Source organism: Kogia breviceps, chromosome 2, assembly GCF_026419965.1.
Source record: "Kogia breviceps isolate mKogBre1 chromosome 2, mKogBre1 haplotype 1, whole genome shotgun sequence".
Lineage (NCBI taxonomy): Eukaryota > Metazoa > Chordata > Mammalia > Artiodactyla > Physeteridae > Kogia > Kogia breviceps.
In genome coordinates, this window is record NC_081311.1 from 162,687,554 (window position 1) to 162,712,486 (window position 24,933).

A 24,933-nucleotide genomic window follows, 5' to 3' on the forward strand; every position below is an offset into this window, starting at 1 on the left:
AGAAAGAAGTTGAAGCTTATTTATTGAAAGGGTAACTAAAATTGTAAAAATTTTAGTAGCTTCAAAAGGCCTTGCAATATTTTGTGACTGATAAAGGTATCCCACCTCATGCATTTACTAATCTCAGATGTTCTTTGTATTCACAAGCAGCAAAACAGACACAGGATTATCATACTTGGCTTTCTACATTATGGTTCCAGACTCCTTGTAATGAAAGCTTGAAAAGCAGAGACTTCGGATAATTTTTTTTTGAATTTTTGAATTTTATTTATTTTTTTATACAGCAGGTTCTTATTAGTTATCCATTTTATACATATCAGTGTATACATGTCAATCCCAATCTCCCAATTCATCCCACCACCACCACCAATCCCCACCACTTTCCCCCCTTGGTGTCCATACGTTTGTTCTCTACATCTGTGTCTCTATTTCCGCCCTGCAAACCGGTTCATCTGTACCATTTTTCTAGGTTCCACATATATGCATTAATATATGATATTTGTTTTTCTGACTTATTTCACTCTGTATGACAGTCTCTAGATCCATCCACATCTTTACAAATGACCTAATATCATTCCTTTTTATGGCTGAGTAATATTCCATTGTATATATGTACCACATCTGCTTTATCCATTCGTCTGTCGATGGGTATTTAGGTTGCTTCCATGACCTGGCTATAGTGAATAGTGCTGCAATGAACATTGGGGTGCATGTCTTCTTTTTGAATTACGGTTTTCTCTGGGTATATGCCCAGTAGTGGGATAGCTGGGTGATATGGTAATTCTATTTTTAGTTTTTTAAGGTACCTCCATAGTGTTCTCCATAGTGGTTGTATCAATATACATTCCCAACAACAGTGCAAGAGGGTTCCCTTTTCTCCACACTCTCCAGCATTTGTTGTTTGTAGATTTTCTGATGATGCCCATTCTAACTGGTGTGAGGTGATACCTCATTGTAGTTTTGATTTGTATTTCTCTAATAATTAGTGATGTTGAGCAGCTTTTCATGTGCTTCTTGGCCATCTGTATGTCTTCTTTGGAGAAATGTCTATTTAGGTCTTCTGCCCATTTTTTGATTGGGTTTTTTTTTTTTTTTTAATATTGAACTGCATGAGCTATTTATATATTTTGGAGATTAATCCTTTGTCTGTTGATTCATTTGCAAATATTTTCTTCCAGTCTGAGGGTTGTCTTTTCATCTTGTTTGTAGTTTCCTTTGCTTGGCAAAAGCTTTTAAGTTTCATTCACAGTTTCAATTTCAGTGCTTGTGACTGGTCTGTTTATATTTTCTGTTTCTTCATGGTTCAGTCTCAGGAGGTTGTGCTTTTCTAAGAATTTGTCCATTTCTTCCAGGTTGTCCATTTTATTGGGATATAGTTGCTTGTAGTAATCTCTCACGATCCTTTGTTTTTCTGCAGTGTCAGTTGTTACTTCTCCTTTTTCATTTCTAATTCTATTGATTTCAGTATTCTCTCTTTATTTCTTAATGAATCTGGCTAGTGGTTTATCAATTTTGTTTATCCTCTTAAAAAACCAGCTTAATTTTATTGATCTTAGCTATTGTTTCCTTCATTTCTTTTTCATTTATTTCTGATCTGATCTTTATTATTTCTTTCCTTCTGCTAACTTTGGAGGTTTTTTGGTTTTCTTTCTCTAATTGCTTTAGGTGTAAGGTTAGGTTGTTTATTTGAGATGTTTCTTGAGGTAGGATTCTAGTGCTATAAACTTCCCTCTTAGAACGCTTTTGCTGCATCCCATAGGTTTTGGATCGTCGTGTTTTCATTGTCATTTGTTTGTAGGTATTTTTTGATTTCCTCTGGTTTCTTCAGTGATCTCTTGGTTATTAAGTAGTGTATTGTTTAGCCTCTATGTATCTGTACTTTTTACAGGTTTTTTCCTGTAATTGATATCTATTCTCATAGCATTGTGGTCAGAAAAGATACTTGATATGATTTCAATTTTCTTAAATTTACCAAGGCTTGATATGTGACCCAAGGTATGATCTATCCTGGAGAATGTTCCATGAGCACTTGAGAAGAAAATGTATTTTTTTTTTTTGGATGGAATGTCCTATAAATATCAATTAAGTCCATCTTGTTTAATGTATCATTTAAAGCTTGTGTTTCCTTATTTATTTTCATTTTGGATGATCTGTCCATTGGTGACAGTGGGGTGTTAAAGTCCCCTACTATGATTGTGTTACTGTCGATTTCCCCTTTTATGGCTGTTAGCATTTGCCTTAAGTGTTGAGGTGCTCCTGTGTTGGGTACATAAATATTTACAGTTGTTATATCTTATTCTTGGATTGATCCCTTGATCATTATGTAGTGTGCTTTGTCTCTTGGAATAGTCTTTATTTTAAAGTCTGTTTTCTCTGATATGAGAATTGCTACTCCAGCTTTCTTTTGATTTCCATTTGCATGGAATATCTTTTTCCATCCCCTCACTTTTTCAGTCTGTATGTGTCCCTAGTTCTGAAGTGGGTCTCTTGTAGACAGCATATATATGGGTCTTGTTTTTGTATCCATTCATCCAGTCTGTGTCTTTTGGTGGGAGCATTTAATCCATTTACATTTAAGGTAGTTATTGATATGTGTGTTCCTATTAGCATTTTCTTAGTTGTTTTGGGTTTGTTATTGTAGGTCTTTTCCTTGTCTTGTGCTTCCTGCCTAGAGAAATTACTTAAGGATTTGTTGTAAAGCTGGTTTGGTGGTGTTGAATTTCTCTTAGCATTTGCTTGTCTGTAAAGGTTTTAATTTCTCCATCGAATCTGAATGAGATCCTTGCTGGGTAGAGTAATCTTGGTTGTAGGTTTTTCTCGTTCATCACTTTAAATATGTCCTGCCACTTCCTTCTGGCTTGCAGAGTTTCTGCTGAAAGATCAGATGTTAACCTTATGGGGATTCCCTTGTATGTTATTTGTTGCTTTTCCCTTGCTGCTTTTAATATTTTTTCTTTGTATTTAGTTTTTGATAGCTTGATTAATATTTGTCTTGGCATGTTTCTCCTTGGATTTATCCGGTATGGTAGTCTCTGTGCTTTCTGGCCTTGATTGACTATTTCCTTTCTCATTTTAGGGAAGTTTTTTACTATAATCTCTTCAAATATTTTCTCAGTCCCTTTCTTTTTCTCTTCCTCTGGGACCCCTATAATTCAGATGTTGGTGTGTTTAGTGTTGTCCCAGACGTCTCTGAGACTGTCCTCAGTTCTTTTCATTCTTTTTTCTTTATTCTGCTCTGCAGTAGTTATTTCTGCCGTTTTATCTTTCAGGTCATTTATCCGTTCTTCTGCCTCAGTTATTCTGCTATTGATTCCTTCTAGAGAATTTTTCATTTCATTTATTGTGTTGTCTATCATTGTTTGTTTGCTCTTTAGTTCTTCTGGGTTCTTGTTAAACGTTTCTTTCATTTTCTCCATTCTGTTTCTAAGATTTTGGATCATCTTTACTATCATTACTCTGAATTCGTTTTCAGGTAGACTCCCTATTTTCTCTTCGTTTGTTTTGTCTGGTGGGTTTTTACCTTGGTCCTTCATCTGCTGTGTATTTCTCTGTCTTCTCATTTTGCTTAACTTACTGTTTGGGGTCTCCTTTTGGCAGGCTGCAGGTTCGTAGTTTCCATTATGTTTGGTGTTGGCCCCCCAGTCAGTAAGGTTGGTTTAGTGGGTTGTGTAGGCTTCCTGGTGGAGGGGACTGCTGCCTGTGTTCTGGTGGATGAGCCTGGATCTTGTCTTTCTGGTGGGCAGAACTGCATCTGGTGGTGTGTTTTGGGGTGTCTGTGAACTTATTATGATTTTTAGGTAGCCTGTCTGCTAATGGGCAGGGTTGTGATCTTATCTTGCTAATTGTTTGGCATAGGAGGTCAAGCACTGTAGCTTGCTGGTCGTTGAGTGGAGCTAGGTCTTAGTGTTGAGATGGAGATCTCTGGGAGATCTTGCGCCATTTGATATTATGTGGGGTTGGGAGGTTTCTGGTGGACCAGTGTCCTGAACTCGGCTCTCCCATCTCAGAGGCTCAGGCCTGACACCCAGCAAGAGCACCAAGACCCTGTTATCCACCTGGCTCAGAAGAAAAGGGAGAAAAGAAATAAATAAATAAGCAAATAAATAAATAAAATAACAAAGTTATTAAAAGAAAATTTTTTAAAATATATTTAAAAATAAAAAAATTTAAAAGTAGTATTAAAAAAAGAGGAAAGAAAGAGAGAGCAACCAAACTAAAAAACAAATTCACCAATGATAACAAGCACTAAAAAGTATACTAAACAAAAAGAAAAATTGGACAGACAGAACCCTAGGACAAATAGTAAAAGCAAATGTATACAGACAAAATTACACAAAGAAGCATACACATACACACAAAAGGAGAAAAAGGAATAAATATATATATATTTAAAAAAAGGAAGAGAGCATCCAAATCAATAAAGAAATCTACCAATGATAATAAGCTCTAAATACTAACCTAAGATAAACATAACACCAGAAACAAATTAGATGCAGAAAGCAAGCCCCACGTCTACAGTTGCTCCCAAAGTCCACCGCCTCAATTTTGGGATGATTCGTTGTCTCTTCAGGTATTCCACAGTTGCAGGGTTCATCAGTTTGATTGTGGAGATCTAATCCTGTGCTCCTGAGGCTCCATGGAGAGATTTCCCTTTCTCTTCTTTGTTCACACAGCTCCTGGGCTTCAGCTTTGGATTTGACCTCACCTCTGCATGTATGTCACCTGAGGGCATCTCTTCCAGGCCCAGACAGGATGGGTTTAAAGGAGCAGCTGATTAGGGGCTCTGGCTCACTCAGGCAAGGGGGAGGGAGGGGTACGGAATTTGGGGCGAGCCTGCGGTGGCAGAGGCTGGTGTGACGTTGTAACAGCCTGAAGCATGATGTGTTTTCCTGGGGAAGTTGTCTCTGGATCGTGGGACCCTGGGAATGGCGGGCTGCACAGGCTCCCAGGAGGGGAGGTGTGGATAGTGACCTGTGCTTTCACAGAGGCTTCTTGGTGGCTGCAGTAGCAGCCTTAGCATCTCATGCCTGTCTCTGGTGTCTGCGCTGATAGCCACTGCTCCAGCCCGTTTCTGGAGCTCGTTTGGGTGGTGCTCTGAACCCCCTCTCCTCGTTCACCCTGAAACAATGTTCTCTTGCCTCTTAGGCTGTTCCAGACATTTTCCTGGACTCCCTCCCAGCTACCTGTGGCGGACTAGTCCCCTTCAGTCTGTGTTCACGCAGCCAACCTCAGTCCTCTTCCTGAGATCTGACCTCTGAAGCCTGAGCCTCAGCTCCCAGCCACCACCTGCCCCGGCAGGTGAGCAGAGAAGCCTCTCAGGCTGCTGAGTGCTGCTCAGCACCGATCCTCTGTGTGGGAATCTGTCCGCTTTGCCCTCTGCACCCCTATTGCTGCTCTCTCCTCCGTGACTCCAAAGCTTCCCTCCACCCACTCACCATCTCCACCAGTGAAGGGCCTTCTTAGTGTGTGGAAGCTTTTCCTCCTCCACAGCTCTCTCCCAGAGGTGCAGGTCCTGTCCCTATTCTTTTGTCTCTGTTTTTTCTTTTTCCTTTTGCACTACCCAGGTATGTGGGGAGTTTCTTGCCTTTTGGGAAGTCTGAGGTCTGCCAGGTTCCATAGGTGTTCTGTAGGAGCTGTTCTACATGTAGATGTATTTTTGATGTATTTGTGGGGAGGAAGGTGATCTCCACATCTTACTCCTCTGCGATCTTGAAGCTGTCCCTCTAATTTCTTTCTTTTACATGTAGCTGTCTAGTTTTCCCAGCAGCACTTATTGAAGAGGCTGTCTTTTCTCCATTGTATGTTTTTGCCTTCTTTGTCGTAAATTAGGTGCCCATGTGTGTGGGTGTATCTCTGTGCATTCTATCCTGTACTATTGATCTATATTTCTGTTTTTGTGCCAATACCATACTGTCTTGATTACTGTAGCTTTATGGTATAGTTTGAAGTTGGGTAGCCTGATTCCTCCATTTTTCTTTCTCAAGATTGCTTTGGCTCTTCGGGGTCTATTGTGTTTCCATATGAATTGTAAAATTTTTTGTTCTAATTCTGTGAAGAATACCATTGGTAGTTTGATAGGGTTTGCATTGAATCTGTAGCTTGCTTTGGGTAGTATAGTCATTTTCATAATATTGATTTTTCCAACCCAAGAACATGGTATATTTCTCCATCTGTTTTTGTCATCTTTGATTTCTTTCATGAGTGTTCTATTGTTTTCTGAGTACAGGTCTTTCGCCTCCTTAGGCAGGTTTATTCCTAGATATTTTATTCTTTTTGTTGCAGTGGTAAATGGGAATGTTTCCTTAATTTCTCTTTCTGATTTTTTATTGTTAGTGTATAGGAATGTCAGATTTCTTTGCATTAATTTTGGATCCTACAACCTTGCCAAATGCATTGATTAGTTCTAGTAGTTTTCTGGTGGCATCTTTAGGATTTTCTGTGTATAGTATCATGTCAATGGCAAATAGTGACAATGACAGTTTTACTTTTTCTTTTCCAATTTGCATTCCTTTTATTTCCTTTTTTTCTCTGATTGCTGTGGCTAGGACTTCCAAAAGTATGTTGAATAAGAGTGGCAAGAGTAGACATCCTTGTCTTGTTCCTGATATTAGTGGAAATGCTTTCAGCTTTTCACCATTGAGTATGTTGCTTGCTGTGGGTTTGTCTTATATGGCCTTTATTATGTTAAGGTAGGTTCCCTCTGTGCCCACTTTTTGGAGGGTTTTTATCATAAGTGGGTGTTGAATTTTGTCAAACTTTTTCTGCATCTATTGAGATCATCATATGGTTTTTCTCCTTCAGTTTGTTAATATGGATTATTACATTGATTGATTTGGGTATATTGAAGAATCCTTGCATTCCTGGGATAAACGCCACTTGATTATGGTGTATGATCCTTTTAATGTACTGTTGGATTCTGTTTGCTAGTATTTTGTTCAGGATTTTTGCATCTATGTTCATCAGTGATATTAGTCTATAATATTCTTTTTTTGTGATATCTTTTTCTGGTTTTGGTATTAGGGTGATGGTGGCTTCATAGAATGAGTTTGGGAGTGTTTCTCCCTCTGCAATTTTTTGGAAGAGTTTGAGAAGGATAGGTGTAAGCTCTTCTCTAAATGTTTGATAGAATTTGCCTGTGAAGCCATCTGGTCCTGGACTTTTGTTTGCTGGAAGATTTTAAATTATGGTTTCAATTTCATTACTTGTGATAGGTCTGTTGATATTTTCTAATTCATCCTGGTTCAGTATTGGAAAATTGTACCTTTCCAGGAATTTGTCCATTTTTTTCGTGGTTGTCCATTTTATTGGCATGTAGTTGTTTGTAGTCGTCTCTTAAAATCCTTTGTATTTCTGCAGTGTCAGTTGTGATTTCTCCTTTTTCATTTCTAATCTTGTTGATTTGTGTCCTGTCCCTTGTTTTCTTGATGAGTCTGGGTAAGGGTTTATCAATTTTATCTTCTCAAAGAACCAGCTTTTACTTTTATTGATCTTTGCTATTCTCCTCATTTGTATTTCATTTATTTCTGCTCTGATCTTTATGATTTCTTTCCTTCTATTCACTTTGAGTTTTCTTTGTTCTTCTTTCTCTACCTGTTTTAAGTGTAGTGTTTTTTTTTTTAACATCTTTGAGTATAACTGTTTTACAATAGTGTGTTAGTTTCTCCTTTACAACAAAGTGAATCAGTTATACATATACATATGTTCCCATATCTCTTCCCTCTTGCATCACCCTCCCTCCCACCCTCCCTATCCCATCCCTCTAGGTGGTCACAAAGCACAGATGTGAACTCCCTGTGCTATGCGGCAGCTTCCCACTAGCTATCCACCCTACGTTTGGTAGTGTGTATATGTCCCTGCCACTCTCTCACATCGTCACCGCTTACCCTTCCCCCTCCCCATATCCTCAAGTCCATGCTGTAGTAGGTCTGTGTTTTATTCCTGTCCTACCACTAATCTCTTCATGACATTTTTTTTTCTTAGAGTCCATATATATGTGTTAGCATACAGTATTTGTTTTTCTCCCTTTGACTTACTTCACACTGTATGACAGACTCCAGGTCTATCCACCTCATTACAAATAACTCAATTTCATTTCTTTTTATGGCTGAGTAATATTCCATTGTATATATGTGCCACATCTTCTTTATCCATTCATCTGTTGATGGACATTTAGGTTGCTTCCATGTCCTGGCTATTGTAAATAGAGCTGCAATAGACATTTTGGTACATGACTCTTTTTGAATTATGGTTTTTCAGGGTATATGCCTAGTAGTGGGATTGTGGGGTCATATGGTAGTTCTATTTGTAGTTTTTTAAGGAACCTCCATACTGTTCTCCATAGTGGCTATATCAATTTACATTCCCACCAGCAGTGTAAGAGGGTTCCCTTTTCTCCACACCCTCTCCAGCATTTATTGTTTCTAGAGTTTTTGATGATGGCCAGCCTGACCCGTGTGAGATGATATCTCATTGTAGTTTTGATTTGCATTTCTCTAATGATTAATGATGTTGAGCATTCTTTCATGTGTTTGTTGGCAATCTGTATATCTTCTTTGGAGAAATGTCTATTTAGGTCTTCTGCCCATTTTTGGATTGGGTTGTTTGTTTTTTTGTTATTGAGCTGTATGAGTTGCTTATAAATTTTGGAGACTAATCCTTTGTCAGTTGCTCCATTTGCAACTATTTTCTCCCATTCTGAGGGTTGTCTGTTGGTCTTGTTTATGGTATCCTTTGCTGTGCAAAAGCTTTTAAGTTTTATTAAGTCCCATTTGTTTATTTTTGTTTTTATTTCCATTTCTCTAGGAGGTGGGTCAAAAAGGATCTTGCTGTGATTTATGTCATAGAGTGTTCTGCCTATGTTTTCCTCTAAGAGTTTGATAGTGTCTGGCCTTACATTTAGGTCTTTAACCCATTTTGAGTTTATTTTTGTGTGTGGTGTTAGGGAGTGTTCTAATTTCATACTTTTACATGTAGCTGTCCAGTTTTCCCAGCACCACTTATTGAAGAGGCTGTCTTTTCTCCACTGTATATCCTTCCCTCCTTTATCAAAGATAAGGTGACCATATGTGTGTGGGTTTATCTCTGGGCTTTCTATCCTGTTCCATTGATCGATATTTCTGTTTTTGTGTTTTTTTGGTGTGTTTTTCTGTTTTTCTGTCTTGATTACTGTGGCCTTGTAGTATAATCTGAAGTCAGGGAGCCTGATCCCTCCAGCTCCATTTTTCGTTCTCAAGATTGCTTTGGCTATTCGGGGTCTTTTGTGTTTCCATACAAATTGTGAAATTTTTTGTTCTAGTTCTGTAAAAAATGCCAGTGGTAATTTGATAGGGATTGCTTTGAATCTGTAGATTGCTTTGGGTAATAGAGTCATTTTCACAATGTTGATTCTTCCAATCCAAGAACATGGTATATCTCTCCACCTCTTTGTATCATCTTTAATTTCTTTCATCAGTGTCTTATAGTTTTCTGCATACAAGTCTTTTGTCTCCTTAGGTAGGTTTACCCCTAGATATTTTATTCTTTTTGTTGCAATGGTAAATGGGAGTGTTTTCTTAATTTCATTCTCAGATTTTTCATCATTAGTGTACAAGAATGCCAGAGATTTCTGTGCATTAATTTTGTATCCTGCTACTTTACCAAATTCATTGATTAGTTCTAGTAGTTTTCTGGTAGCATCCTTAGTATTCTCTATGTATAGTATCATGTCATCTGCAAACAGTGACAGCTTTACTTCTTCTTTTCCTATTTGGATTCCTTTTATTTCTTTATTTTCTCTGATTGCTGTGGCTAGAATTTCCAAAACTAGGTTGAATAAGAGTGGTGAGAGTGGGCAACCTTGTCTTGTTCCTGATCTTAGTGGAAATGGTTTCAGTTTTTCACCATTGAGAACAATGCTTGCTGTGGGTTTGTCATATATGGCCTTTATTATGTTGAGGAAAGTTCCCTCTATGCCTACTTTCTGCAGGGTTTTTATCATAAATGGGTGTTGAATTTTGTCAAAAGCTTTCTCTGCATCTATTGAGATGATCATATGGTTTTTCTCCTTCAGTTTGTTGATATGGTGTATCACGTTGATTGATTTGCGTATATTGAAGAATCCTTGCATTCCTGGAATAAACCCCACTTGATCATGGTGTATGATCCTTTTAATGTGCTGTTGGATTCTGTTTGCTAGTATTTTGTTGAGGATTTTTGCATCTATGTTCATCAGTGATATTGGCCTGTAGTTTTCTTTCTTTGTGATATCTTTGTCTGGTTTTGGTATCAGGGTGATGGTGGCCTCATAGAATGAGTTTGGGAGTGTTCCTCCCTCTGCTATCTTTTGGAAGAGTTTGAGAAGGACAGGTGTTAGCTCTTCTCTAAATGTCTGATAGAATTCACCTGTGAAGCCATCTGGTCCTGGGCTTTTGTTTGTTGGAAGATTTTTAATCACAGTTTCAATTTCAGTGCTTGTGCTGTTCATATTTTATATTTCTTCCTGGTTCTGTCTCGGCAGCTTGTGCATTTCTAAGAATTTGTCCATTTCTTCCAGGTTGTCCATTTTATTGGCATAGAGTTGCTTGTAGTAATCTCTAATAATCTTTTGTGTTTCTGCAGTGTCAGTTGTTACTTCTCCTTTTTCATTTCTAATTCTGTTGATTTGAGTCTTCTCCCTTTTTTTCTTGATGAGTCTGGCTAATGGTTTATCAATTTTATTTATCTTCTCAAAGAACCAGCTTTTACTTTTATTGATCTCTGGTATTGTTTCCTTCATTTCTTTTTCATTTATTTCTGACCTGATCTTTATGATTTCTTTCTTTCTTCTAAATTTGGGGTTTTTTTGTTCTTCCTTCTCTAATTGCTTTAGGTGCAAAGTTAGGTTGTTTATTCGAGATGTTTCCTGTTTCTTAAGGTATGATTGTATTGCTATAAACTTGCCTCTTAGAACTGCTTTTGCTGTATCCCATAGGTTTTGGGTCGTTGTGTCTCCATTGTCATTTGTTTCTAAGTATTTTTTGATTTCCTCTTTGATTTCTTCAGTGAACACTTCATTATTAAGTAGTGTATTGTTTAGTCTCCATGTGTTTGTATTTTTTACAGATCTTTTCCTGTAATTGATATCTAGTCTCATAGCGTTGTGGTTGGAAAAGATACTTGATACGATTTCAATTTTCTTAAATTTGCCAAGGCTAGATTTATGATCCAAGATATGATCTATCCTGGAGAATGTTCCATGGGCACTTGAGAAAAATGTGTATTCTGTTGTTTTTTGCGTGGAATGTCCTATAAATATCAAGTAAATCTATCTTTTGCAATGTATCATTTAAAGCTTGTGTTTCCTTATTTATTTTCATTTTGGATGATCTGTCCATTGGTGACAGTGGGGTGTTAAAGTCCCCTACTATGATTGTGTTACTGTCGATTTCCCCTTTTATGGCTGTTAGTATTTGCCTTATGTACTGAGGTGCTCCTATGTTGGGTGCATAAATGTTTACAATTGTTATATCTTCTTCATGGATCGATCCCTTGATCATTATGTAGTGTACTTCTTTGTCTCTTGTAATAGTTTTTATTTTAAAGTCTATTTTGTCTGATATGAGAATTGCTACTCCAGCTTTCTTCTGATTTCCATTTGCATGGAATATCTTTTTCCATCCCCTCACTTTCAGTCTGTAAGTGTCTCTAGGTCTGAAGTGGGTCTCTTGTAGACAGCATATATATGGGTCCTGTTTTTGTATCCAATCAGCCAGTCTGTGTCTTTTGGTGGGAGCATTTAATCCATTTACATTTAAGGAAATTATTGATATGTATGTTCCTATTACCATTTACTTAATTGTTTCGGGTTGTTCTTGTAGGTCTTTTCCTTCTCTTGTGTTTCTTGCTTAGAGAAGTTCCTTTAGGATTTGTTGTAGAGCTGGTTTGGTGGTGCTGAACTCTCTCAGCTTTTGCTTGTCTGTAAAGGTTTTAATTTCTCCATCAAATCTGAATGAGATCCTTGCTGGGTAGAGTAATCTTGGTTGTAGGTTTTTTTCCTTCATCACTTTAAATAAGTCCTGCCACTCCCTTCTGGCTTGTAGAGTTTCTGCTGAAAGATCAGATGTTAACCTTATGGGGATTCCCTTGTGTGTTATTTGTTGTTTTTCCCTTGCTGCTTTTAGTATGTTTTCTTTGTATTTAATTTTTGACAGTTTGATTATTATGTGTCTTGGCGTGTTTATCCTTGGGTTTATCCTGTATGGTAGTCTCTGTGCTTTCTGGCCTTGATTGACTATTTCCTTTCCTATATTAGGGAAGTTTTCAACTATAATCTCTTCAAATATTTTCTCAGTCCCTTTCTTTTTCTCTTCTTCTTCTGGGACCCCTATAATTCGAATGTTGGTGCGTTTAATGTTGTCCCAGAGGTCTCTGAGACTGTCCTCAGTTCTTTTCATTCTTTTTTCTTTCTTCTGCTCTGCAGTAGTTATTTCCACTATTTTATCTTCCAGGTCACTTATCCGTCCTTCTGCCTCAGTTATTCTGCTATTGATCCCATCTAGAGTATTTTTCATTTCATTTATTGTGTTGCTCATTGTTTCTTGCTTCCTCTTTATTTCTTCTAGGTCCCTGTTAACTGTTTCTTGCAATTTGTCTATTCTATTTCCAAGATTTTGAATCATCTTTACTATCATTATTCTGAATTCTTTTTCAGGTAGACTGGCTATTACCTCTTCATTTGTTAGGTCTGGTGTGTTTTTATCTTGCTCCTTCATCTGCTGTGTGTTTTTCTGTCTTCTCATTTCGCTTATCTTACTGTGTTTGGGGTCTCCTTTTTGCAGTCTGCAGGTTCGTAGTTCCCTCTGTTTTTGGTGGCTGTCCCCAGCGGCTGAGGTTGGTTCAGTGGGTTGAGCAGGTTTCCTGGTTGGGGGGACTAGTGCCTCTGTTCTGGTGGATGAGGCTGGATCTTATCTTTCTGGTGTGCAGGTCCACGTCTGGTGGTGTGTATCGGGATGTTGGTAGACTTATTATGATTTTAGGCAGCCTCTCTGCTAATGGCTGGGGCTGTAGACCTGTCTTGCTCTTTGTTGGGCATAGGGTGTCCCGCACTGTTCTTTGCTGGTCCTTGAGTGAAGCTGGGTCTTGGTGTTGAGATGCAGGTCACTGGGAAATTTTCGCCGTTTGATATTACGTGTAGCTGGGAGGTCTCTTGTGGACCAGTGTCCTGAGGTTGATTCTCCCACCTCAGAGACACAGCCTTGACACCTGGCTGGAGTGCCAAGAGCCTTTAATCCACACGGCTCAAAATAAAAGGGAGAAAAAAATAGAAAGGAAAGAAAGGAAGGAAGGAAGGAGGAAGGGTGGGAAGGAAGGAGGGGAGGAAGGAAGAAGGAAGGAGGGAAGTAGGAAAGAAAGGAGGGAAGAAAGAAAGGGAGAAGACAAAATAAAGTAGGATAAAATATAGTTATTGAAATAAAAAATTATTAAGAAGAAAAATTTCTATTAAAGAAAAAAAAAAAACGGGTCAGTCTATCCCTAGAACAAATGGTGAAAACAAAGCTATACAGACAAAATCTCACACAGCAGCACCCACATACACACTCACAAAAAAAAAGGGCGGGGGAATAATAGTATATCTTTCTCCCAAAGTCCACCTCCTCAACTTGGGATATTTCGCTGTCTATTCAGGTTTTCCACAGATGCAGGGCACTTCAAGTTGGGTGTGGAGCTTTAATTCGCTGCTTCTGAGGCTTCTGGGAGAGACCTCCCCCTCTCTTTGTTCGCACAGCTCCTGGGGTTCAGCTTTGGACTTGGCCCCGCTTCTGCGCGTAGGTCGTCCGAGGACGTTTGCCCTTCGCTCAGACAGGACGGGGTTAAAGGAGCAGCTGATTCGGGGGCTCTGGCTCACTCAGGCTGGGGGGAGGGAGGGGCACGGATGCCGGGCGAGCCTGCGACGTCAGAGGCCGGAGTGACGCTGCACCGGCCCGAGGTGCACCGTGCGTTTTCCCGGGGAAGCTGTCCCTGGATCCCGGGACCCCGGCAGTGGCGGGCTGCACTGGCTCCCGGGAGGGCTAGTGTGGAGAGTGACCTGTGCTTGCACACAGGCCTGTTGGTGGCGGCAGTAGCAACCCTAGCGTCCCACACACGTCTCTGTTGTCCGTGCCGACAGCCGACAGCCGTGGCTTGCGCCCGTTTCTGGAGCTCCTTTACGCGGTGCCCTTAATCCCCAGTCCTCGCGCCCCAGGAAGCGAAGAGGCAAGAAAAAGTCTCTTGTCTCTTTGGTAGCTCCGCGGCCGTTTCTGGAGCTCCTTTAAGCGGCGCGCTTAAACCCCTCTCCTCGCGTACCACGAGGCAAAGAGGGAAGAAAAAGTCTCTTGCCTCTTCAGCAGCTCCAGACTTCAACTGCACTCCGTCCCTGCTAGCCGTGGTGCACTAACCCCTTCAGGCTGTTTTCACTCTGCCAACTCCAGACCTTTCCCTGGGATCTGCCCGAGGCTCAGTTCCCAGCCCCGCCCGCCCGGGCGGGTGAGCAGACAAGCCTCTCGGGTTGGTGAGTGCTGGTCGGCACTGATCCTCTGCGGAATCTCTCCACTTTGCCCTCCGCACCCTGCTGCTGCTCTCTCCTCCTCGGCTCCGAAGCTTCCCTCTCCGCCACCCACAGTCTCCGCCCGCAAAGTGGCTCCTAGTGTGTGGGAAGCTTTCCTCCTTCACAGCTCCCTCCCACTGGTGCAGATCCCGTCCCTATTCTTTTGTCTCTGTTTATTCTTTTTTCTTTTGCCCTACCCAGGTACGTGGGGAGTTTCTTGCCTTTGGGGAGGTCTGAGGTCTTCTGCCAGCGTTCAGTGGGTGTTCTATAGGAGCAGTTCCACGTGTAGATGTATTTCTGATGTATCTGTGGGGAGGAAGGTGATCCCTGCGTCTTTCTCTTCCGCCATCTTCTCCTAAGTGTAGTGTTAGATTGTTTGAGATTTTTCTTGTTTTTTGAGGTGAGATTGAATTGCTATAAATTTCCCTCTTAGAACTGGTTTTGCTGTGTGCAATAGGTTTTTGGTTGTCGTGTTTTGGTTGTCATTTTTTTCTATGTATTTTTAAAATTTCTTCTTTGATTTCTTCAGTGATCTCTTGGTTATTTAGTGACGCACTGTTTGGCCTCCATGTATTTGGTTTGTTTTTTTTTTTTACAGTTTTTTCCTGTAATTGATTTCTAGTCTCATAGCTTTGTGGTCAGAAACGATGCTTGTTACGATTTCAATTTTCTTAAATTTTCCAAGGCTTGATTTGTGACACAGATGTGATCTATCATGGAGAATGTTCCATGTGCCCTTGAGAAGAAAGTGTAATTTGCCACTTTTGGGTGGAATGTTCTATAAATATCAATTAGATCTATCTGGTCTATTATGTCATTTAAAGCTTGTGTTTCCTTATTTATTTTCTGTTTGGATGATCTGTCTATTGATGTAAGTGGTTTGTTAAAGTCCCTTACTATTATTGTGTTACTGTCATTTTCTCCTTTGTGGTTGTTAGCATTTGCCTTATGTATTGAGGTGCTCCTATGTTGAGTGCATAAACATTTATAATTGTTATTTTTTCTTCTTGGATTGTTCCTTTGATCATTATGTAGTGTCCCTCATCTCTTGTAACAGTCTTTATTTTAAAGTCTATTTTATCTGATTTGACTAGTGCTACTCCAGCTTTCTTTTGATTTCCATTTGCACGGAATATCTTTTTCCATACCCTCACTTTCAGTCTGTATGTGTCCCTAGGTCTGAAGTGGGTCTCTTGTAGACAGCATATATATGGGTCTTGTTTTTATGTCCATCCAGCCGGTCTGTGTCTTTTGGTTGGGGCATTTAATCCATTTACACTCAAGGTTATTATTGATATGAATGTTCCTATTACCGTTTTCTTCATTGTTTTGGGATTGTTTTTGTGGGTCTTTTTCTTCTCTTGTGTTTTCCACCTAGAGAAGTTTCTTCATCATTTGTTGTAAAGCTGATTTGGTGGTGCTGAATGCTTTTGCTTGTCTGAAAAGCTTTTGACTTCTGCATCGAATCTGAATGATATCCATGCTGGGTGCAGGCCAGAAGGGAGTGGCAGGATATATACTTAAAGTGTTGGACTGTTTTTAAGAGGAAAATAAACTTGCTTGTTTCTTAAGCCACCGCCCTTTGAGAGAAGTCTCTTTACAGTAGCTGCTTAGTCTATGCTGACAAATGCATACTTCATTCGAGTGATTCTCTGGCACACACCTGCTATATAGCTGTTCTAAACTAAAGTTGCAAAGTTTATGTATGACTTACTTTTAAAAATACTTAACACAGATTAAATATTACCTTTATGATGTCACTCATGTATTTTGCATTCCTATCATGCTCTCTTGAATGTAAATGATTAGGTGACTTAAGATATTAGAATCTTTGCAGTAAACAAATTGAGTACTATACATTCAAAAGGTAGACACAAATGACAATTTAAAACTCATATAGACCACCCACAGTTTTTGTGTTTCATGGAGTCATTCATTTGATGTTGCCTGATCAATATATATGTATGTTTTATTTTTACCACTGGTACCTGTTCATTTGACAGTGAGATAATGTTCACTGAAGAAACGACAAGACATTTACATATCAAATGAACACAGCAGCATTCATTCAGAGTATCGCCTTTCACTAGCATCTTCAAGTGGAAAACCAAGGTAATTGTAGAGAGTGTAATGTCCTTTTTCTGCTTAATAGCGATTGTCTTAATTATCTGTGCCCTTTCATCTTCATTAGTGTATAGGTAAAACTGTATGTTTTAAATGGTGACTTTATCTATGATACTATTATATAAGAAACTGAAGCGTTTGGATTAAAAACAATCTCAAACTTAATGTAGCTTTGGGATTAAACATATTTTATAGACTAATTATTTTCTAAAATTCTTAACCCACATAAAGCACGTGTGATAACTAAACCTAATTCAGGTAATCATAATATTCAATGTAATTAAGTATCATGTGAAATAAATGGGAGTGTTTATATAATTTATTTGTAGAGGTAGTGGCTCTCAACTTTAGCTAGCATCAGACTCAATAGGAAGATTGAATGACACACTGCTGAGCTCTAACCCTAGAGTTCCTGATTTAGTAGGTCTGGGTGGGGTGCAAGAATTTACATTTCTAACAAATTCCCAGGTAACCATGATACTGCTTCTGCTGTTCCTCCAACACATGTTGATTAATCACTGATGGTGGTTAGGTATCAAACTTACAAAAAGTATATACAGTACAGATGGCCTCTGATTTACAATATTTTGACTTTACAGTGGTGCAAAAGCAGTATGCATTCAGTAGAAACCATATGTTTTGAATTTTGATCTTTGTCCAAGCTAGTGATATGCAGTACAGTACACTCTTGTGATGCTGGGCAGTGGCAGTGAGCTGCAGCTCCCAGTCAGCTACGCGATCACAAAGGTAAACCATTCTGTACCCATACAACCTTCTGTTTTTCACTTTTAGTACAGTATTCAATAAATTACATGAGATTATTATTATAAAACAGGCTTTGTGTTAGATGATTTTGCCCACCTCTAGGCTAATTAATGTAAGTTCTCTGAGCACATTTAAGGAAGACTAGGCTAAGCTATGATGTTCAGTGAATTATGTATGTTAAATGCATTTTCAACTTATGATATTTTTCACATTAGGATGAGTTGAGACATAATCCCATCATTAAGTCTGGGAAGATCTGTATAACACACACCTGAATCCCATTATGCTGCTTTTACAAATATTAAATGTTTTGTCATTGCTTCAGATTCCCCTCACTTTTTAAGAAATAAAACACTGCAGATTCAGCTAAATATGCATACTCTCTCTACCATCTGACTCCCCTTCATTTCTTCCTGAAAAGATAACCACTCTCTAGAATGTGATCATCCCCATGTTAAGCTCTTGCTACATGTATGTATAACCCAAATTAAGTTATTTTGCATGTTTTTAATTGTGTATAAATGATATGACATGTACCTTTTTGGAGTTTACTCTTTATATTTCTAAGAATTGTGTTTGTTGTGTATTTCATAGTCACACATTTATAACTTTAGCATAATCTTTAATTACATAAGTATGCCATATTTTTTTATCCATTCTTCTACTGATGGGCATTTAGGTTTGTGGCAGGCACTAATGGTTATATAATCAACTGCCGTTCCTCATTTACCTCCTTTTTGCTTGCTGTTAGTATGCCCTCCATATGCATAGGAAAGGTGGCTTCTTTCCAGTCTCAAGAGAATGAATGTTGATTTGTCTAAGCCGATAATGGTAATTTCTTCCTTTACCAGTTTTGTGTATGTAGTACAGCCCTGATGAAAGATATGTTAAGTGACATCGGAGAGGAACTTTCAGGAAAGATTTTTCTCCCTGGATGAAAAGAAAAAGATAAACCTTCCCGCTTTGGATATGGTTGTGCAAGGATGGAGTGGTTGTAGCAACAGCAGTTTCTTGAGATTCTGAGGAGGAAGATCTGAGGATGAGAGAGTTTGGGTTTTTGCTTGTGTAATTGTCCTGAAACCACCATTTTCCCCAACTTTTTTAATGTGAAATTTTCCTCTTTGTTTTAACCACTTTTAGTTGAGTATTCTGTTATTTACAAGACAGTTAACATTAAAAAAAAAAATTCAACAATACTGTGATAAAGATTCTTGAATTTGTCTCCTGTGCATAGTGTAAGAGTTTCTCTAGGGTAGATAGATAGATAAAAGTGGAATTTTGGTTCTGTGGAGTGTAATCATATTCAGCTTCAGTAAATGTCAGATTGCTTCCCAAAATGGTTGCACCAATTTATATACGCCCACCAGCAGTGTAAGGTATTTTCTATTTATTTACATTAGATTTTTGCTTAACACCTGGTATTTTCAGATATTAATTTTTGCCTCTTAATGTCTTGGTGTATTATCCAGATTATTAGTGATCATGTCGCTGCTTACCCTTCTGTCCTGTTTATAACCTTTGTATAGTTGTTTATGCAATATTGGAGTTTTCTATATTTTTATATATATATATGTTTTATATGTTCTGAATACTGATCTTTTACATGCATTGTTTATATATACACACTGCAAATATCTTTTAGTGTATAGCTTGTGATAAACTTTGTTTATTGTGTTCTTTATTGTAGAGTAATACTTAAAGAATTGTTTAATTAAATTAATCAAAATTTCCTTTTAAGGTTTGTGCTTTTTGCATCTTATCTAAAATTTAGTTTAATTTATCTAAAATTTCCTGTTATGGTTTTTGCTTTTTTTGTCTTTCCCTAGCCTAAAGTCATGATAGCCTCCTATATTTTATTCTAAAAGTTAAGAATTTTTTTGTTTTTCACATTGGGTTTTTAATCCTCTTGGAATTGACATTTATGTATGGTGTGAGGGAGAACTATTTTTTCACAATCAATATTATTGATTCTTTTTCTGAATTCTGTTCTGTTTCTTTGGTCTATCTGTAAGGCCCTCTGCCAGTTCTGTTATTTTAGTTATATAACTTTATAAAAAGAAGTCTTTATCACCTTGCTAATTTTCTGAACAGTGTTGGTTGTCCTTGGGTTTTTGCTCATCCATATGAATTTTTAGATTAGCTTATGCAGTCTCACCAAAAGCAGACAGCTTCCAGGATTTTGATTGACACTGAATTATATTTGCATATACACTTGAGAAGACTTTATTTTTTATTTATTTATTTTTACCATCTTTATTGGAGTATAACTGTTTTACAATGGTGTGTTAGTTTCTGCTTTACAACAAAGTGAATCAGTTATACATATACATATGTTCCCATATCTCTTCCCTCTTGAGTCTCCCTCCCTCCCACCCTCCCTATCCCACCCCTCTAGGTGGGCACAAACCATCTAGCTGATTGCCCTGTGCCATGCAGCTGCTTCCCACTAGCTATCCACCCTACATTTGGTAGTGTATATATGTCCATGCCACTCTCTCACTTCGTCACAGCTTACCCTTCCCCCTCCCCATATCCTCAAGTCCATGCTGTAGTAGGTCTGTGTTTTATTCCCATCCTACCACTAATCTCTTCATGACATTTTTTTTCTTAGATTCCATATATATGTGTTAGCATACGGTGTTTGTTTTTCTCCTTCTGACTTAACTTCACTCTGTATGACAGATTCCAGGTCTATCCACCTCATTACAAATAACTCAGTTTCATTTCTTTTTATGGCTGAGTAATATTCCATTGTATATATGTGCCACATCTTCTTTATCCATTCATCTGTTGATGGACACTTAGGTTGCTTCCATGTCCTGCCTATTGTAAATAGAGCTGCAGTGAACATTTTGGTACATGACTCTTTTTGAATTATGGTTTTCTCAGGGTATATGCCCAGTAGTGGGATTGCTGGGTCGTATGGTACTTCTATCTGTAGTTTTTTAAGGAACCTCCATTCTGTTCTCCATAGTGGCTGTATCAGTTTACATTCCAACCAGCAGTGCAAGAGTGTTCCCTTTTCTCCACACCCTCTCCAGCATTTATTGTTTCTAGAGTTTTTGATGATGGCCATTCTAACCAGTGTGAGATGATATCTCATTGTAGTTTTTTTTTTTTTTTTTTTTTTTTTTGGTGGTACGCGGGCCTCTCACTGTTGTGGCCTCTCCCATTGCGGAGCACAGGCTCCGGACGCACAGGCTCAGCGGCCATGGCTCACGGGCCCAGCCGCTCCGCGGCATGTGGGATCTTCCCGGACCGGGGCACGAACCCGTGTCCCCCGCATCGACAGGCAGATTCTCAACCACTGTGCCACCAGGGAAGCCCCATCATTGTAGTTTTGATTTGCATTTCTCTAATGATTAATGATGTTGAGCATTCTTTCATGTGTTTGTTGGCAATCTGTATATCTTCTTTGGAGAAATGTCTATTTAGGTCTTCTGCCCATTTTTGGATTGGGTTGTTTGTTTTTTTGTTATTGAGCTGTATGAGTTGCTTATAAATTTTGGAGACTAATCCTTTGTCAGTTGCTCCATTTGCAACTATTTTCTCCCATTCTGAGGGTTGTCTGTTGGTCTTGTTTATGGTATCCTTTGCTGTGCAAAAGCTTTTAAGTTTCATTAGGTCCCATTTGTTTATTTTTGTTTTTATTTCCATTTCTCTAGCAGGTGGGTCAAAAAGGATCTTGCTGTGATTTATGTCATAGAGTGTTCTGCCTATGTTTTCCTCTAAGAGTTTGATAGTGTCTGGCCTTACATTTAGGTCTTTAACCCATTTTGAGTTTATTTTTGTGTGTGGTGTTAGGGAGTGTTCTAATTTCATACTTTTACATGTAGCTGTCCCAGCACCACTTATTGAAGAGGCTGTCTTTTCTCCACTGTATATTCTTGCCTCCTTTATCAAAGGTAAGGTGACCAAATGTGTGTGCGTTTATCTCTGGGCTTTCTATCCTGTTCCATTGATCTATATTTCTGTTTTTGTGCCAGTACCATACTGTCTTGATGACTGTAGCTTTGTAGTATAGTCTTAAGTCAGGGAGCCTGATTCCTCCAGCTCCATTTTTCGTTCTTAATATTGCTTTGGCTATTCGGGGTCTTTTGTGTTTCCATACAAACTGTGAAATTTTTTGTTGTAGTTCTGTAAAATATGCCAGTGGTAGTTTGATAGGGTTTGCATTGAATCTATAGATTGCTTTGGGTAGTAGAGTCATTTTCACAATGTTATGCCATTTATTCCATCCATGTAGGTGGTGTCTCTCCAGTTTTTGCAAATGATGTCATATACATTTCTCCTTTTAATGGTCTTGTTCTATTTATTTCTAGGAGCCTAATAATTTTTGTTTATAGTTACATTTTCTAATTGGTTTTCACTGGAGAAAATTTGATTTTTAAAAACTTTTAATTGAAGTACAGTATGTGTACAGAAAAGTACACAGAGTATGAAAAGTACAATGAGTTATCACAAAGTAAGCGTATTTGTGTAAGCATTACTCAAGTAAAGAAAGAGAACATTACTACAATTTCCAGTCCCACTTATCACCCTCTACCTTCCCTTCAAAAAATAATCATTGTCATGGTTTAGTTTTGCCCATTTTAAATTTTATATGAATAGAATTTTGCCCTATAGTTTATTTAGCATTTATCTTTGGCTCAGTCTCAATTTGTGAGATTCATCTGTGTTAATCTGTGAATCTGTGATTTTATTTTCATTCCTGTGCAGTATTCCATTGTAAAATTGTTGTTTTATATATCCATTCTACTGTTGATGGACATTTGGCCTTTTCCTGTTTTGAGCTATGATGAATAATAGTTATGTGAACTTTCATGTTCATTCATGTCTTTTTGTGTCTCTGTACATGTATTTCTGCATATATCCAGGACTAGAATTGCTATGTGAGTGGATATGCTTATGTTCAACTTCTGGCAGATCCTGCCAAACAGTTTTCCATATGATACCAATCTACAGTCCCACCAGCAGTATATGCAGGTTCCAGCTGATCCATATTCTTGCCTACATCTTTTATACTTTACTGATTCTGGTAGGTATATAGTGGTATCTACTTGTGATTTTAATTTATAATTCTCTGATGACTGTTGAGGTTGAGAATCTTTTCATATGCTTCTTAGTAATTTGGCTATCCTCTTATGAAGTGCCTGTTCAAATTTCCTACCCATTTTCCCATTGAGTTGTCTCATAATTTTCATATTGATTTGTAGAAATTCCTTATATATTCTTGACTAGTAACATTGCCGTAATTTTCTCCCAATCTGTTGTTACCTTTTTAGTCTCTTAATAATAACTATTGATGAATAGAAATTTCTTTATTTTAATGTAGTATACTTCATCAGTCTTTCCTTTATAATGCACATTATGTCCTATCTTGAAGGTCTTGAAGCTACTCTCCCAAATAAATCTTCTAGGGCTTCCCTGGTGGCGCAGTGGTTGAGAGTCCGCCTGCTGATGCAGGGGACACGGGTTTGTGCCCCAGTCTGGGAGGATCCCACATACTGCGGAGCGGCTGGGCCCATGACCCATGGCCGCTGAGCCTGTGCGTCCAGAGCCTGTGCTCTGCAATGGGGGAGGCCACAACAGTGAGAGGCCCGCGTACCGGAAAAAAAAAAAATCTTCTAGATCTCTACTTTCCAGTACATTAGCCAGTAGCCACATGTGGCTGTTGAAATGTCACTAGTCTGAATTAAGATGTGTGTAGGTATAAAATACGTGCCAGATTTCAAAGACACAGTATTAAAAAGAATGTAAAAATTTCATTAATAATTTTTATACTGTGATTACATGTTGAAATGATAATATTTTGGATATAGTGGGTTACATAAAATATAGGATGACAATGACTTTGACCTGTTTATTCTAGAAAACTTAAAAATTGCATGAATGACTCACATCATATTTCCATATTCTAGAAGCATGCTGTCCAGTAGAACTTTCTGTGATGATTGACATGTTCTTTGTCTGCACTGTTCAGTATGGTAGCCATGAGCTACATGTGACTATTGAGCATTTAAAATGTAATAAGGTGACTGAGAAACAGTTGTTGTTTTGGGGGCTTTTCTTTTGGGCCATGCCACGCAGCTTGTGGGTTCTTAGTTCCCCAAACAGGGATTGAACCTGGGCCACCACAGTGAATGCATCAAGTCCTAACCACTGGACTTCCAGGGAACTCCCAAAAAGCTGAATTTTTAATTTGTTAGTTTAAATTTAAGTAGCTGCACTTGACAAGTGGCTAACATATTGGGCAGCACAGTTTTGGACCCTGTTTTACTTTAAAATTTACTGTTTTAGATTTACATTTACAATCCATCTATAATTGATGTTTACATATGGTGTGAGGTAGGGGTCAAGTTTAATTTATTTTTCTTCTATATGGAAATCTAGTTGATCAAGCACCAAGGAAAAGAGAATCTTTCTTATTTTTAGACTATGTTATTTATTTATTTGTTCTTACACCAGATACCCACACTGTCTTTAGTAACTGGTAGATAGAGTGTCTTGTCCATTTTTGGCCCTTTCTGTTTCCATGTAAACATTAATAATATCTCATCAATTTTCATTAAATTATTTCTGGGAGTTTGATTGGGATTACATTGGATCTATGTCTCATCCACTTTTTAAAAAAAAATTTTTATTACCAAGTTTCATTTCCTATAAATCCTACCTGATGCTTTTCTCCTGTTTTAAATTTATTTATTTATTTATGGCTGTGGTGGGTCTTCGTTTCTGTGCAAGGGCTTTCTCCAGTTGTGGCAAGTGGGGGCCACTCTTCATTGTGGTGCACGGGCCTCTCATTATCGCGGCCTCTCTTGTTGTGGAGCACAGGCTCCAGACGCGCAGGCTCAGTAGTTGTGGCTCATGGGCCCAGTTGCTCCACAGCGTGTGGAATCTTCCCAGACCAGGGCTCTAACCCGTGTCCCCTGCAGTGGCAGGCAGATTCTCAACCACTGCGCCACCAGGGAAGCCCTGTCTCATCCAATCTTGAACATTATAAAGCCATCCATTTATTTAGGTCCTTCATTTCTCTCAATAATATGTGATCCTTTTTAATGAAAAGGTCTTGCACATCTTTTGTTAGATTAATTTCTAGTTATTTGCTACTGTAAATTGTAAACTTTTTCTAATTTCATTTTTGAATTATTGCTGGTGTAGAGATATACAATTGATTTTAGGTTATTGTTCTTAAATCCAGCAACTGTGCTAAATTAACTTATTAATTCTTATAGATTCTTTTGGACTTTCTGCATACCCAATCCTGCCATTTGTGAATAATGACAGTTTCATTTCTTTCTGATTCTTACATATCTTATCACGCATTTCATCTTACTGCCTTATTGCACTGACCAGGAAGGACCTCAAGAACAGAGATGGGTAAACTTTTTTGTAAAGGACCAGATAGGAAGGAACCAACATTTACAGTATAAATGTATATCGACTATAAAGTATTGTGCTTAAAGGGAGTCAGAGTAGTCTTGCAGGTGAGTTTTAAGCAAATT

General features: G+C 38.4%; 1 protein-coding gene across 15 annotated transcripts in view; it reads left to right on the forward strand.

Annotated features, from left to right (window-relative positions):
• The window catches only part of SLC39A10 (solute carrier family 39 member 10), a 143,538-nt gene that overhangs the window by 78,504 nt on the left and 40,101 nt on the right, over positions 1-24,933 (forward strand). For 2 of the 15 annotated variants that reach the window (XM_067026481.1, XM_067026474.1), the window contains exons 2-4: positions 4,674-4,796; positions 5,146-5,298; positions 16,543-16,651. The exons of 4 other annotated variants lie outside the window; for them this stretch is intronic. Coding sequence is in view for 3 of the 11 variants with exons in the window: in XM_067026470.1 (XP_066882571.1) it covers positions 22,331-22,466 (136 nt within the window). In the remaining 8 variants the exon portion in view is untranslated. Of the gene's footprint in view, positions 1-4,673; positions 4,797-5,145; positions 5,299-16,542; positions 16,652-21,264; positions 21,334-22,305; positions 22,467-24,933 lie in introns of all 15 variants that reach the window. 9 more of the 15 variants (XM_067026470.1, XM_067026479.1, XM_059052066.2 and 6 more) reach the window with 7 other exon arrangements.